The 15,984-nt window shown below is 39.3% G+C and overlaps 2 protein-coding genes across 2 annotated transcripts; one reads left to right on the forward strand and one right to left on the reverse strand.

Moving 5' to 3' along the window:
- Positions 1 to 1,543: 1,543 nt before the first annotated feature.
- Positions 1,544 to 8,849, reverse strand: LOC113006740 (pyroglutamyl-peptidase 1). Its single transcript, XM_026142890.1, has 5 exons — positions 8,674 to 8,849; positions 6,907 to 6,959; positions 5,828 to 5,944; positions 4,998 to 5,230; positions 1,544 to 4,138 (listed from the first exon to the last, which is right to left on the reverse strand). The coding sequence occupies exons 1-5, from the start codon at positions 8,705 to 8,707 to the stop codon at positions 3,943 to 3,945; spliced, it is 633 nt and encodes a 210-aa protein (XP_025998675.1). The 5' UTR covers positions 8,708 to 8,849; the 3' UTR covers positions 1,544 to 3,942.
- Positions 8,850 to 10,123: 1,274 nt separating this feature from the next.
- On the forward strand, positions 10,124 to 13,826 carry lsm4 (LSM4 homolog, U6 small nuclear RNA and mRNA degradation associated). The gene is made up of 5 exons (XM_026143358.1): positions 10,124 to 10,244; positions 10,770 to 10,811; positions 11,172 to 11,270; positions 11,748 to 11,928; positions 12,927 to 13,826. The coding sequence occupies exons 1-5, from the start codon at positions 10,242 to 10,244 to the stop codon at positions 13,043 to 13,045; spliced, it is 444 nt and encodes a 147-aa protein (XP_025999143.1). The 5' UTR covers positions 10,124 to 10,241; the 3' UTR covers positions 13,046 to 13,826.
- The last annotated feature ends 2,158 nt before the right edge of the window (positions 13,827 to 15,984 follow it).

Genomic DNA, 15,984 nt, shown 5'->3' on the forward strand with positions numbered 1-15,984 from the left:
GGGCATGTGTGACTGAAGAGGATGCTAGAGATCTGATCTGATTAAGATATAGGCAACCTAACTTCTTCATAATATTGTGAGTTGTGACCCGTGTTTTGTGATGGTGAGTCACAATCATGTAGATGTCATTAACAATAGAGTGGAGCCTCGTGGTAATAACTGTGACAGGCCTTTCATGGTCATTGTACCAACATGTCAATTACAAGGTTTCAATAGGAGTGAGTACTGAATGGAAAAGCACAAACATCACTTGTACTTCTTTTATTTCAAAGCCTTTCCTTTACAAAGCCAGGATTACTTACTGTAACAGTGCTTTGTTAATGAAGCTGAAGAGCATACCTTTCAGAGGATACTCCCAAAACACAGGTAGAGCACACACTGATATTAAAAAAAAAGAAAAAAAAAGAAAGTACTTTTTGAGGTAGCCACAAGGACAGCATCAGTACTACATCTCTGACCTGACCCACTGAGAATTAGTAAGGCCTTTTCATAAAACACATACCCAACAGCAAGGCACAGGAGGGAGTTTGGGGTCAGAGGTCACCTCATGTAAATTTGAGGCTTTAACTTTTGTGAGAAGAAATTCTGTTCTTACACAACTCTTTTTTTTTTTTAAACTTCTCTGCACACACAAAGTCACAAGGTAAAATATCAGCACCTAAAACAACATCAGAGATTTCTGAAACACCACAACCAAGAAATGAGCTGTGATAAAAAAAGTTTAGGTCTGAGATGGAATTCAGTTATGTTCAGCTCCGTGCTTCACTTTGTGATGTACAGAACAGCATTAAAACAAAATACAAAGCTAAAAACGGCAATTTACTCAAATTTAATGGCACCAACTTGCTTAATTATTACTGAAGCACTACACAGTGTCAGGTATTATGACATAGATACAGTGGTGTGAAAAAGTGTTTGTCCCCTTCCTGATTTCCAAGTGTTTTACATATTTGTTATACTTGTCACCTATTAAACCAAGATAACCTGAGTAAATGCAAAATGCAGTTTTTACATGATGATTTCACTGATTAAGAGAGAGAAATTATCCAAAAGTAGTTGCCCTATGTGTTAATCATGAATTTACTGCGATTAACCACATTTTTTGGAAAGCTGAGTTCAGTTTCACTAAATAGACTCCGGCCTGACTACTGGCAGACCTGTTGAATCAAAAAAAAAATCCTTAACTATAATCTGTCTGACAAAGTGAAGCAGGTTAAAATATCTCAAAAAGCAACACATCATGCCACAATCTAAAGAAACACCTGAGCAATAAAGTCTGGGAAGGAATGCAAAGCCATGTCTAAGGCTGTGGGCCTCCAGTGAACCACAGTGAAAGTCATTATGTCATATGGAGTAGACTTGGAACAGTGGTGACGTTTCCCAGGAGTGACTGGCCCACCAAAATGACTCCAAGTGAACAGCAAGGACTCATCCAGGAGGTCACAATAGAATCCAGAATAAAATTAAAGAATCACAGACTTGTCTAGTTAAGGCCACAGCTCATGATTCAACAATAAGAACCAGACTGGGCAAAAATGGCATCCATGGGAGAGTTCCAGGAGAAAACTACTGCTGACCAAAAACAAGAGAAAGACTCATCTCACATCTGCCAAAAACATCTTGATCATCCCCAAGAGAGCTAGGAAAATGTTCTGTGCAGCATTTCAGAAAAGGAACATCATACCAACAGTAAAATATGGTGGTGGGCTGTTTTGGTGCCTCTGGGTCTGGAAGACTCGCTGTGCTAAATGAAACCAGGAATTCTGCCGTCTGCCAAAACATCCTGAAGGAGAATGTCCGGCCATCTGCTTGTGACCTTAAGCTGAAGCGCACTTGGGTTCTGAAGCAGGACAATGATCCAAAACACACCAGCAAGTCCAACTCTGAATGGCTTTGGAGTGGCCTAGGCAAAGTTAAAAAAGCAGTTTCTGCTCTAAAACCCTCCAGTGTGGTTGAATTACAACAATTCTATAAAGATGAGTGGGACAAAACTCCTCCACAGCACTGTAAAAGTCTCATTGCCAGTTATTGCAAACGCTTGATTGCAGTTGTTTCTAGTAATGGTGGCCCAAACAGTTACTAGGTTTGGGTGGCAATCACTTTTCCCACACAGGACCATGTAGGTTCCCCTAAATAATAAACACTTTCATTTAGAAACTGCATCTTGCATTTACTTGGGTCATCTATGCCTAATATTTAAATTTGTCTGATGATCTGAAACATTTAAGTGTGACAAACATACAAAAAAAAAAAGGAAGCGAGCAAACACGTTTTCACACCACTGCAGATCTATCGTTGGGGCATGAACACTGTATTTAGCAGCATATAAATGATTACAGGCCAAAATTACTTGAACTGAAGCTGTGTTAGGTGTAGGCAGTCAGATTCTCAGGAGCCAGGGAGTGATCGAGATGACAAAACACAACACAATCCAATTTTTAAAAAAAGAAAAGAAAAAAAGAGCATTTACTCTGGGAGTGTTACTGCCATCGCCATGCATTCCTGCTCTACGTCATAATCACCGTGAGGAAAAGGGTTGACAATGGAGGTCTAGAAAGCTACACAAGTTAAAGTGACAGAAAATAAAAACAAAACAGAAGCTTTCACATTGCTTGAGAAATGCTGTCCAAATTCCAGATCAAGTAAAACTGAAATACACAAGAAAAGAAAGAAACCAAGTGCTACAGAAAAGACAGGAGGCCCAATTCTGACTGAAAGCCAAGTCCAACTTCATCAAATCAGATTCTCAGATAAAATAAGCAGCTACACCTGATTTAATGACAGGAACGACAGAAAGTTAATCAAGGAAACAGTTAGAGCTGCACAACCACAAAAGAATGATTTCCAAAAGGTTTAAGATAAAATATGCAATGTCAAAGCCAGCAGGCATCCTCAGACACAAATCACAGCAAGTGTCACTATTTCACCATCCAGTGAGTCTGGGAGAGTCATGCCCAAAGTGCGCTTTAACAACAAGGCTACATGATATGAACTACTTCACTCTATATAACTCATCTGTTACAGTTTAATACAGACTTTCTACAGTTAAAATCCAGTTGTGCAGCCTTGATGTATGACATAATTATCCCACTGAATCAATGAATGAGATCTGTGAAGTAACATTGCACATCCCGGGGCCAGATCTCAGTGGGGGTGGGGGGGTGGAAAGAAGGGGGTGTTTCTGTCAGAACTGGGTCGACAAACTGGGGAAATGTGAGCTGGAACCAACCCGTTCCCTGATTTAAATAACCTTTGTCAAAGAAGGCAAATTTACAACTTCTTATAAAGAAAAAGGACTCAAGAAAACAATTCAATATAAATGAGAAAAGCACAGATAAGCTTTAGAATACAGAGAGGAGAATATGTGAAGGAAAATAAAATGAGCAGTTTACTGCTGGATGTTTCATATTAATCCATAATGCAGACTTTTATGTGTGCTACGTGAAACCTATTGTGACCAAGTAAGAAAAAAAAAATCAGAGAAAGAACCATTATGATTACAGTTTCCCCCAAATGTGTCTTCTATAATAATTTTAATAACCCTACCCCTATAAGGTGCATTATTAGGAGTCACATTTGGGGTTACAGGTTATAATATCTGCCACATTAGAGACCACTTGCTGCGTCCGCATGTGAACAACACAAGCAGCATTTTGCTCCTGTGTTTATCTGGTGTTTCCTCACATTTTGCTCCAATGTCAGAATGCTTCCAGTTCTTTTAAAGCTTACGTTACAATGAGACTGTAACAGAATCAGGCCTAGCAAAGCAAGAAGCAAAGAAGCAAGACAAACTTTGAAAGCAGATTATACTGTGAAGTGTCATTATTACCAATTAAAGATACAGTTTAAAAAAAGGGGGGGGGAGGTTTGGCTACTTGTGATTAAGTGCAATTTCTCTTGTGTGGTAAGAGCTGGAGAGGCTAGTTGGTATATGGAGGTCACTTAGTGGAAGTGTTGTTGGCAGTGAATCTTCCCCTCAGCTTGGTCCATAAGCTCCAGCATCTCCTGGATGACGGCCTGCAGTGCACGACCCAGGTCTTCTTTACTGTAAGGCTTTCCAAGAGGAGGCACATGAATAAAGGCAGAGCGGCCGTGGCTCAGGTACAGAGAGGTGTAGTAGGTAAAATCACAGAGATACCTGTCAAAGAAGGGAGCACGGTATTTAATAAATGAAGAGACTGACTCCATAACACAAACAAACAATAAAACAGCATTTCCATGACGCAAACTCGCCTCTCAGCTGAGCCACTCAACCGTGCACATACCTTCAAAGGGCCCTGATCACTACCTGTCACACTGAAGCATTGTTATGTCACTGCTAGACCTTGACAGCAGTAAACATATTTTGCCTTTTCCCAAAGGCCAAACTGCATAACGTGACTACTGTTTATATCATTACTATAGCCTGACAGCTGTCAGTATATCAGAAACACTGCTGTTTGTGGCCTAGCAGAACAATTTCAGGCTGCCTCTGAAATCTAAAGCTTAAAGCTTCAGTCAAAACTTCTAGATTCAACTAAGACAGACTTTACTTCAAGTAAAGCATCAGTTTAGCAGCTTAAGTGCATTTATCACTGCAACTAGCAACTAGCTAATTTGTCAGCCTAGTGTAGAAACTTTCAAAAAGCCTAAATTCAAACCATGAGAAAATATAAAAATAAACTCCAGAAAGCTCAGATTCAAGTCAAAGTTCTCTGTCTGTTCATCACTGGGAACTTTGTTTTCGATCTCTCATTATAGTAAAAATAGTGATTACAGTTTCTTTCAAACATTTGCCTCAAAAAACAAAAAAAAATATTAGTCAGGCTCCAAAAATTGAACTTCAGCAGAAAACGCTGATAAGGTCTCAGTATTTACAATCATAGCAACATATCTGTGCCGAGTTCTGAGCTAGCCATCTCTATTTAAAAGTACCGCCATGTGAGCAGTACATGCAACAGTTGGACGGATAAAGATACACAACTTGGTAAAAGAGAAAAAACACATTAAATAATGACCTCCCGGCATCTCTGGAGACAGACACGGCTACTCCCAGCCCTGATGCATTCACTCTTTTGCAGACCGATTCCATGTCAATGATCGAGTTGATGCAGTCTGGGCCTCCAACAACGCAGCACTGTGAATCGGGGCAGAAGCTGCTGTTGTCCAGGCCCTTGTAACCATGATTTCTTCCACACTTCTCCAGCGTGACAGTTGTGGCCATACCCGAAACTCCAACATGAACTACCAACTGTCCAACAAAGAAAACAATAAAAACACAAAGTCAGAATGACTAGACTATTGTAGGCTTCCCTTACACCTGAGGCATCCATGCTCTCGAAACAGGGCCTAGGATTATTTTACTGAAACAAAAAAAAGCAAGGAAACTCAAGATAAAAGCTCAAGCAGAATTTTACAATGTAGCCCCTTCATAGCGAGCTTTTAACAAAGGCACTTTCAAGCCCATAATTCATTGTATTGTTCATCGGGGCTTCTAACTCTTAAAGCAGCGGTCCCCGACCCCCGGACCAGTTGTTTGGTACCGGGCCGCAAGAGTTGAGGCTCGGGTGTGAAATTCATGATTTTAGTTTTTAGCACTATTTTTTTTTTTTTTTTAATAGTTTTTATGGTTAAGTCTGTGTCCCTGGGTCTTTTCCCGTGTGTTACGAATACATCTTTTTTGGTACTGGTACTGGTTTTATTTTGTTGTATTTATCTGCAACACCTTAAAGGCCGGTCCGTGAAAATACTGTTGGACATAAACCGGTCCGTGGCGCAAAAAAAGGTTGGGGGACGGCAGTCTTAAAGCGCAATAATGCTGTCAGGTTAAATTAGGCTCTCCTCTTACCCGTGGATGATACTGCTTCCATAATGAAGGAACCAAACTCTGGACTTGTTGGTACTCAACAGGAACCTCGTGTACATGCAGATTCACATCACTGCCCAGCCCGAGCTTCTTCAGTTCCTGTCAAGAGTAAAATTAAAACCTGAAGTTTAGAAATCATTCCACATGTTGAAACATCAGTTTCAGCTTCTTCAGTTAAATTTAGATAATTTACAAAACTTGCAGTAGATAAGCCATGAAATGCATTCGTCATGCGGCGCTACGCGCTGTGGCGACCCCTTGTGAATAAAAGAGCAGCTGAAAGTAGTTTTACAGGATACTGTAGGCTGCCTCCTTTGCCTATGCTCTTATCATTTTTACTTCATGCTCACTGACATCACTGACTTCATGCTCTCTTAATGCTTTGCCATTCCCAAATGGTATAATTTTACAGTCAACTTGGCAAACAGAATGAACAAATACTTCAACCCCAAACTCAGGCTTCTTCAAAAGCAAAATCAAGAAATAAAATATGCCAAACACCGACTTCACATATAAAAACAAACAAATCTGTATCAAATTCAAAGCCAGTAACCCAACAGCTCCCCCAGTCTCCCTGCAGGACAAATAGCCCTGGACACTGACCTCCCAGCTGTATTGAAAGGAGGCTTATTTGACCACGTCTGTAACCCTGCCACAATGTGCCCTTTTGTTTGCCTTTAATATCCTTATCAAGTCCGTCTAGACACCCTGACAACCACCATCATCCCCCCCCACAAAACCTCTGACTAACACTGCTACATAGTACGAAGCCGGCTGTCAGCATCGCAGAACTGCCGCACAAACATCTTCCAAGTGTCGGCAAAAACCACATGACAACCTTCAAGACTTTTGAAAAGCATTTTTGGAGCTAGTATAAATAAATAAATAAATAAATAAATAAAAATAACACCGTCACACACTTTAACTGTATGGCACATTAACTTGTATCAAATAGACTTTTCCAAAAGTCATTTAAGTGTAAATACCAATTCTGCAAATTATTACCTCTTTATTAGATGCTAAAAAAATGAAACAAACAAACAAAGAAAGCCAATAAATACCTGTACTGCTACCCAGCTAGCGTTGACAGTGTGCTCTCCAAATGGCCCGAAACCTGCAAAAGATGTCAGCTGCTGAATTAATGTGGATTATGTTTGTGGTGTCTGCAAAAACAGACTTTTTTATAAGATTTATTTATTTGTTTAAATGCTTCTACTGATATGACCTTAAAGGTAGTTTCTAATGGAAAAAGGGGGCCGTTAAAGATTTGGGTTGACTGAAATGCTGATTTGCAATATAAAGGTATACATTTCGTCTTTTATGTCAAATGCAACATCCTTTTCAGTAGCATGACTGAGATGTAATTACCTGTTGTTTGAAATTATAAACTGTTGTTTTGAAGAATGCACCTCATTATTAATAAAATAAAGACCCGCTGATGCACAACTGCAAATGAAAAACGGTAAAATCTCAGCACCCCATGGAAATTCACTCGGGGCTGTTTATATAAGGCTCTACCACGGATTCCCCCGCCCCACTGTCTATCCTAGGGTCACTGGGTCCCTGGGGGTTGGGTGGAGAGGGGATCAGTCAGTCTGACAGGCTGATGAAAAGGAGCAGAGTGAGGGGCCGGCAGCTGCCAGCCAGCCTGCTATTGTGAAGGTGCTGTTCCCAGGCAATCTACACTTCTCCTATCAGCTGGGGAGACACGTTTCTGCACCCCTTTGTGTCTATAAACAGCAAATTAATGTGTCTGTTCTGCCAAACGTCACCATTTAACACTGCTGTTTGCACTAACGAAAATATGTTCATGTAGCTGGACTTGAAATTGCATCGGAGTGTGATTTAGATAAACAAATATGTGCATACACAGTACTTGTTATATTAACAAGTATTATAAATTGGTGATTATTACATAGGGATGTAACTTTGAATCGCAAGTGATGCAAAATAAGTTTTCTGAAATACAACACAGAGACTGGTTGATGAACAGCAGCTCTAAGTCTACACTAGATTACCATAATGCAAAATAATGAGACTAAACAGGATGAACTAGCATAAAGAAACTCATTCAATAACTTATCAATAGTGGAACCTAGTCACCATCTGGGAATAGGATATGTATTTTTAGCCACAGATCTATAAAGGCATCACACACAACAACTGGACAGAGGAAGATACGAATAATTCAAAGCAATAAAGAATAAAAAACAATAATTTAGGCTAAACGGTTCATTATTAAAATCTCTCTGTATTGTGTTTTCACCTTTATCTTTTGTTCATCTATCTATATTTTGTCGATTACTGACATAACTCCTATGATATCAGTTTTTTTAAACTGAAATAATTTCAATAATGTCCCAAGTCACAACTAACAACATCTAATATTTATGAAAATATATGCATTATTACCTTTGCTGCCATATGGTATTGCGCTCAGTATTAGTGACTAATACTTCAGATGAACACGAGCTATTTGAAAGCATTTAGAAACAAATATGATACCGTAGCCATAGAGCAAAACAAATGTGTAGACAACACAAAAGGCGCTTGTTTTTGGAGGAGTAATTTGTTTACTGTCTGCGGCCTTTCAGCTGAAGTCATCTAAAACAATGGTGAGACCACCGAACCGGCCTGTAGCGTCAATAATGCATCCCCCCCAAAACTCTAAAGGGTCAAAACTCCCACAAAACAACTCGTTCCTTTCTGTACAGTTGCAACAGAGTGGAGCAGGAACGACCTGACGCCATTAATGGAGCAGCTTTAGTCTCCTCAACTTTTCCTCAACAGACAAAAGAGACAACGACAGCGGATAAAAGAGCCCAAACCTGTAACGACCACAGCCCGTTTACTGTTATCCATCTCCCGTCCCGTTCACGAGGAACCGTTGCCTCTTTTTCTCGGTCTTTACTTTGAACAGGGTTAGAACGAGAGTCTACCCCGCAGAGCTGACGGCTCCTTCTCCCACACACAGACCAAACCGGAGGTACTCCCTCCTTCCGCAGGCAGCCTAAGACGTGACGTGATTACGTCAGCAAACCCCCCGAAAAGCTACAAAAATGTATACAAAGGCAGTATACATTTTTGAAAGATTTTTTTAAATTGCTCATTTATTTATTTGTTTAATTGAAAAATATAAAACCATTCATTGCCTGCGCTGAAGATGTAACTTCAAAAATGAATATTATTTTCATTTTCTATTAAACTATTTACATTACTGTGCAAAGGTCTTGAGCTACCCGTTTTTCTTTATATTTTGCAAGTAAAATGGGAAATAGGTGCAGATATATATCGAAGCATGTGCAAACATACATGAAAATACAGAATATAAAGCAAAAAACAGAGTCTATACAATTCTAACCAGCATGAAAGTCAATATTTACCTTTATTCTTCAACACAACTTGAACTCTATTAAGCTTTCTCGTGACCTTTTTTAATATGGCTGTTTTATACTTAAATGATATAGGTCAGTGTAAGTGGTATAAGAAAGAAAGAAAAAAACAAAAAGCATTTCTCTGAAAATGGTCAACTATTAGGATGGACTGTAAATGAGTTAAAAAGCAATGAATTTCTAAGGAAAAACTTTGAAAGACCTTCAGAAAGCCTGGAGAGCTGTTGCTAATAACTGCTTTAAAATAAGAAGAAAGTGGTTATGGTTGTATTCTACATTATAATGATGAACAATGTGTTGAACTCAGTGTGTTTTTGGCTGTTGACCTGCTTTTGGATTTCATGTAAATCCTGTGTCTCATATCTGAAAACTTTTCAGTTATTTGGATCATTCGCCTCCATTTCTCAGTGTATTTGTTGACTTTAACGATCAGTAGTTTCAAACAATTGGTAAGGGACTAAAAATGTAAGAAGAAAGAAGAATAAAATTCTTTAAATAACTAATCTAACTGTTTGCTCACCACCAGAACGCCATACAGTCTCCGGTTATCAGTTTTAAAATCTGGGAGAAAACATGGTTCAGATAAAGGGGATTCTCTGCTAAATTAAACACCCACTAGTAAACTATCTTTATAAATAAAACAAAATAAGTATACCTTAAGTATATCTTGGGAATAGGAGAGATGCAGCTAAAATAACATAAAAAATGCAATTTTAATATTTGATCTGATTATTTTGATGATATTTTTTACTTTACTTATTCTTATTCCTATCCCTTTAAAGTGGCAAACACGAAAAGAGATGCACATTTTAATCTTCGCACCTTTCATTTGTGCTCATTTGATATTGGAAATGCGTGTTTCTGACAGTAGGGGGCAGCATCATATAATACAGCCATGAATGCGCCTCGCCACACCGGAAGACAAAGAGTAAAAGTAGGTGGGAAAATCGTGTTAGCAAGTAAGACACTAAAAGAAAAAAAGAAACAATCAAGAAACCATCAAAATGGTGAGTTGTTAAAACTTTTATTCTCTTCAGTGGCGCTGAGTGCTAGATTTTCAGCTAGCATTTTCAGTGCTAGCAGCATCGCCTTGCCTCTCTATACTCGGTCCGTTAGCTATGGGAAGTTAGCTTAGCAGCTAAATTAAGCATCGTTTACGTAAACTAGTCGTTTTTAATAAGCATATATATCCAGACTTAACACACAGCTTTGGAAAGCTTTTAGGTCGTGCTCCACTTGCTGAGGCGGGGATTTATTATCTCGTTTAGCTCCATACTCTTGCAGCTGTAAGGTTACTGACAGTTCAGTGGAGTCGGTGAGTAAACGACGTAGACATAAAGGCACTCTTAAAAAACCTGAACATAAAATCACCTTCATGTCTTTACGCCAAACACCGCGGCTATGGAGACGTTTTCTCTGGAATAAAACACTCCTGGCTGTTTTATGCACTCTCGCTTCAGTGCTCACTTCGGTAAATGCTGTTGATTACACATCTTTTGCCATGTTTGACCTGCTTCTCTGTTGTTTTGCAGCTTCCCCTGTCTCTGCTGAAGACTGCCCAGAACCACCCTATGGTGAGACTAACCTGGACCGTGTATACAATTTTATATAACAGGCTGTAAAATAATAATAGTCATGAGGAGAGAACGTGACATCTCAAGATTTCTTACATGTAGAAAGCAGTGAATTGTAAATGTGTGAGCAGAAAATGATTCAGGTTTCTTTTGAAATTTATACTGTATATAATTGTGGATTCAGCTCTGACTGTCTCATTTTATTTTGCTAAACTATCGCCCGTCCTAATTTCTTTTTAGAACTTTAATTGGCACAAGTTCAGTTTAGTTTTTGTAGTGAGTATTGAAACTTTTAATACAGCTGTGAATTCTGAAAACATTGTAAGACAAGCTTTCCCCCCTCGTCTTTTCTCTCTGTAGTTGGTGGAGCTGAAGAATGGAGAGACGTACAACGGTCACCTGGTCAGTTGTGATAACTGGATGAACATCAACCTGAGAGAAGTCATCTGCACATCCAGGGTAACACTGACCTTGCTCTTACATTAAACTCTAGATTAATGACTGATGGTTAAAAAAGACAGTTTTCAGTGATTACTTGAAGCTTTCATTGTTGTGTGCAGAGTTATCATTTTATATTAAGGCTGAGTAAGTTATTTACACTTTTTGGTGGATACACCTGCTGGCTGTCTGCGCTCTGGTGTTTGTGCACAGCCCTGCTTTTCTCTAACTGTTCCAAAAACACTGATTTGGACTGAGCCACACATTAGTCTAGATAAATAGGTACAGGGAATTTTGAATGGAATGAGAGTGAACTTTTGGATTTTTTTCCCCCCCTTTTGCTGTAAATACACTACTAAAGTATTGTTTCAGTACAGATATTTCTATATATGTAGCTGTTCGGTCTTATGAGAGAGTGCTTTTTTTTTTTTTTTTTTAATCTTGAGTTAATTGTTAAGCCAATTTGATGAACCGAAAGCCCCACTCCACCTCTCACAGGATGGAGATAAGTTCTGGAGAATGCCTGAGTGCTACATCCGAGGAAGCACCATCAAATATCTACGAATCCCAGATGAAATCATCGATATGGTGAAGGAGGAGGTGGTGTCGAAGGGGCGTGGACGTGGAGGCGCCCAGCAGAACAAACAGCAGGGCAAAGGAAGAGGAGCAGGTGGCCGAGGTGAGAGGAAGCAGCTTTTGTTGTTCGTGCTGGATGTCTTAATAAACATGGGAGAGTACTGAGTATCGTTTCCACATTTCTGTCAGTTCTTTCCAGAGTGTTCATAAGTTAACAAATTTACACCTGATAAGTGTAAAAATAAATTATCTAAGTTCAACTTTAATTTCACTGAGGTTAAAAAATTATCGAATCCCTAACCAATCTAGGAACCCATGACTATTATCGTAATCATAGCTGAAATTTCTGACAGCTTCTACCACATACAATTATGCAGGATTTGACCAACAGGAGCCTCATAACTTTTTCTTATAAGTGTTTCATTTAAAGTCTTTTCATATCTACTACCTTCTTTTTTTTGTTCACATGAGAGGATTTTGGCTGCTTCACATCAAAACCTGATGATTTGTAAAAGATATCAAACAGATCTTTCCAGTTGGGCAGCACGGTGGTGTGGTAGTTAAAAATGTGGCCTCTCAGAATAAAGGTCCTGGGTTTGATTGCATTGTGGTTTCTGTAGGCCCCCAAATCTGCTCGCAAAGTTGGACATCCACAAATATTTTGGGGATTTGAAGGATCTATGTTAACTTAAGATACACTCTTGAAAGTCCGTACTGCTAGAGCAGTAGTACCAGATATTTCCCTATTTCCCTAGACCTAGCTAAGGTACTTTTCTTAGAAAATGAAGTTTTGATTCCCAAGTGCATCTTTCACCCCCGATTTTCTTTTTCCTCTGACAAACCTGTGATAGTCAGGTGTGAGGCATTTCCAGTTATTAAACATATATTGGTCTTTACTTGGTGTTGGTGGCAGGTTCTTTATAACTTTAAATTTTTTCTGTTTTCAATGTCATATACCAATTCTCCTTAACTGCATTATTAATTCTATTTATTTTTTTTCTATCAATTTTAAATATTAAGATTTGGTCATGTTTACAGGGGAATGGGGATACTTTCTGTTACCTGCTCTAACACAGACTTTCTCTTGTATCTTCTCTGTAGGTCTGTTTGGCAGCCGTGGCCGAGGGATGACTGGCCCCGGTCGGGGTCAGCAGCAGCAGCAGCAGCAGCAGTCGGATAAGAAACCAGGAAAACCACAGGGAATGAAGAACCAGCACTGAAGGACGACGCTGCACCTCTGACAACATCCTGTTAATCAGTGATTCTTCCTTCGGCACATGAAGAAAAAAAGTCTCTGTGGTGTGTTTTTTCTGCTGTGATCTTTGTTAGGACTGATTGTCACAGAAATCTCACTGTGAGACGTTAAGAGAAGCCGTGCTTTTGCACTGAATTTTGTTTTTTAACATCTGGAAGTTGATATTAACATTTTTTTATGAAAATGCCAGTGTATCGGCCAGAGCTGGCAGACTCCTCCTTTAGCATCAGTTTGTATATCGTTATAACAAGAACATTTTGTATCATAAACCACATTATCTAAATTCCACTTTGCATCTGTTGGTACACTGGGAAAATGTTTTTACTTTTAGTTTTTGACGGTTGTCTCCTCAGGTGTGGTTTTCATGGTGTAGTGGCCCATCTTCTGTTGCAAGAATACTTTGTTTTCCTCGTTGTTTGTGAAGTTTTGTGGTTTGAGACCTTTCTTCTTTTTTTGTCTGCTTGCTCCGCTGTGGGGTCAGTCACAGCAGGTGAACAGCAGACTGATAACCAGGAGACACAAATTCAGTCCCTGTAAATTAACACTTCTGTTAAAACGTTTGTAAGACAACCAGTTAGGATATACAGACAAAAAGATTCTCATATTCTTAAGTCTGAAATGGATAGAGTCCAACATGTGACGTGTTGGTTGGGTTTCATTTTATTTTTGTAACAAAAGACGATATTGTAATTTATTTACAGGAGAACATGAGAATAAAACAGCTTTTGTTAAAGGAGTTGTAATTATTAAGTACTCATGTCTGAGTCTCAGTTTGCTGTTCAGGGTCTTGTTCAATATTGTGGTGAATTAAGTGGTGCTGATATCAAGCTTTTCTAGTCTGAACAGTCAAAGTGCATTAATTCATACACTGATTTATTCTGTGCCTTTTGGGGCTTTTAAAGTAATGGACACACACACACATTCTGAGCCATAGGTACCACCACCTAGATATATACAGGTGAAACTCTAAAAATTAGAATATCATGCAAAAGTTCATTTAAGTAATTCAACTCAAAAGGTGAAACTAATATATGATATAGACTCAGTACATGCAAAGCAATATATTTCAAGCCTTAATTTGTTATAATTTTGATGATTGTGGCTTATAGTTTATGAAAACCCCAAATTCAGAAGCTCAGAAAATTATAATATTGTAAGAAGGTTTAATGTTGTAGGCTCAAAGTGTCACACTAATCAGTTAATGAATCCAAAACGCCTGCAAAGGCTTCCCGAGCCTTTAATTGTCCATTAGGCTGGTTCAGTTCAGTAGGAATCTCAATCGTGGGGAAAACTGCTGACCTGACAGTTGTGCAGAAAACCATCATTGGCAGCCTCCATAAGGAGGGAAGGTAACAAAAGGTCATTTCAGAAGAAGGTGGATGTTCCCAAAGTGCTGTATCAAAGCCCATTAATAGAAAGTTATGTGGAAGAGAAAGGTGCAAAAGAAAAAGGTGCACAAGCATCAGGGATGACCGCAGCCTGAAGAAGATTGTCAGGGAAAGGCCATTCAAAAGTGTGAAGGACCTTCAGAAGGAGTGGACTGAGGCTGGAGTTAGTGCATCAAGACCTGCCACACAGACACAGATCCTGGACATGGGCTTTGTATTCCTCTTGTCAAGCTGCTCCTAAAGAACAAACAACAGAATCGCCTCACCTGGGCTAAAAGAAAAAAAAGAACTAGTTTGTTGCTCAGTGGTCCAAAGTCCTCTTCTGATGAGAGCAAATTTTGCATCTCATTTGGAAACCAAGGTCCCAGAGTCTGGAGGAAGAATGGGGAGGCACACAATTCAAGATGCTTGAAGTCCAGTGTGAAGTTTCCACAGTCTGTGTTGATTTGGGGAGCTGTGTCGTCTACCGGTGTTGATCTACTGTGCTTTGTTAAGTCCAGAGCCAACGCAGCCGTCTAACAGGACATTTCTTCATGCTTCCTTCCACAGACCAGCTTTATGGAGATGCTGACTTCATTTTCCAGCAGGACTTGGCACCTGCCCACACTGCAAAAGATACCAAAACCTAGTTCAATGACCATGGGGCAACTGTGCTTGATTGGCCAGCAAACTCGCCTGACCTGAACCCCATAGACAATTTATGGGGCATTGCCAAGAGAAAGATGAGAGACATGAGACTGAACAATACATAAGAGCTGAAGGCTGCTATTGAAGCATCCTGGTCTCCCATAACACCTCAGCAGTGCCACAGGCTGATAGCATGCATGCCATGCTGCATCGAGGCAGTAATTCATGCAAAAGGGGCCCAAACCAAGTACTGAGTACATATGTATGATTATACTTTTTAGAGGTCCAAAATTTCTCTCTTTAAAATCCTTGTTTTATTGATTTCATGTAATATTCAAATTTTCCGAGATTTTGAAATTGGGGTTTTCATAAGCTGTAATGATCAACAAAATCATAAAAAGTAAAGGCTTTTAATATCTTGCTTTACATGTAATTAGTCTCTGGCATATATTAGTTTGACCTTTTAAGTTGAATTAGTGAAATAAATGAACTTTTGCATGATATTCTAATTTTTTTGAGTTTCACTTGTATAAAGTAAATGCTGAGTCTGTACAATTCTAATAAGCTTGGAAGTCAGTATTTGGTATGATCACCTTTATCCTTCAACACAGCCTGAAATGAACACCATCCACACAGATACAGCAGCCAGGGAAGAAGAAGAATATCATATGAAAAAGGCCCGGAGTAAATGTGGTTATCCTAGCTGGAATTTTGTTGCCTAAGCAGAAACCTCTACTGGTCCCTTATGTGTCAGCAGTATCGGAACAGCTGAGATACATTTACTCTAAACACCACGTCTGCGTGACTTTAAAACCCAAAAACACGCTGCACCAAAAATTAGTTCACCCAAAGATCTGGTCCACTGACACAAACAGAGTAATATAGTGTA

The sequence above is a fragment of the Astatotilapia calliptera genome, chromosome 15 (assembly GCF_900246225.1).
Source record: "Astatotilapia calliptera chromosome 15, fAstCal1.2, whole genome shotgun sequence".
In the NCBI taxonomy this organism is placed as follows: domain Eukaryota; kingdom Metazoa; phylum Chordata; class Actinopteri; order Cichliformes; family Cichlidae; genus Astatotilapia; species Astatotilapia calliptera.

What these genes read in the sequence shown, in the direction of transcription:
- lsm4 (XM_026143358.1), top strand. An exon ending in CTGCCCAGAACCACCCTATG is followed by an intron (nt 10,812 to 11,171) that starts GTGAGACTAACC and finishes TTCTCTCTGTAG; the next exon opens with TTGGTGGAGCTGAAGAATGG. An exon ending in AAGAGGAGCAGGTGGCCGAG is followed by an intron (nt 11,929 to 12,926) that starts GTGAGAGGAAGC and finishes TCTTCTCTGTAG; the next exon opens with GTCTGTTTGGCAGCCGTGGC.
- LOC113006740 (XM_026142890.1), bottom strand. Translation starts at nt 8,707, where the DNA reads ATGGATAACAGTAAACGGGCTGTGGTCGTTACAG. An exon ending in CTAGCTGGGTAGCAGTACAG is followed by an intron (nt 5,945 to 6,906) that starts GTATTTATTGGC and finishes TACTCTTGACAG; the next exon opens with GAACTGAAGAAGCTCGGGCT. An exon ending in GGAAGCAGTATCATCCACGG is followed by an intron (nt 5,231 to 5,827) that starts GTAAGAGGAGAG and finishes TTTGTTGGACAG; the next exon opens with TTGGTAGTTCATGTTGGAGT.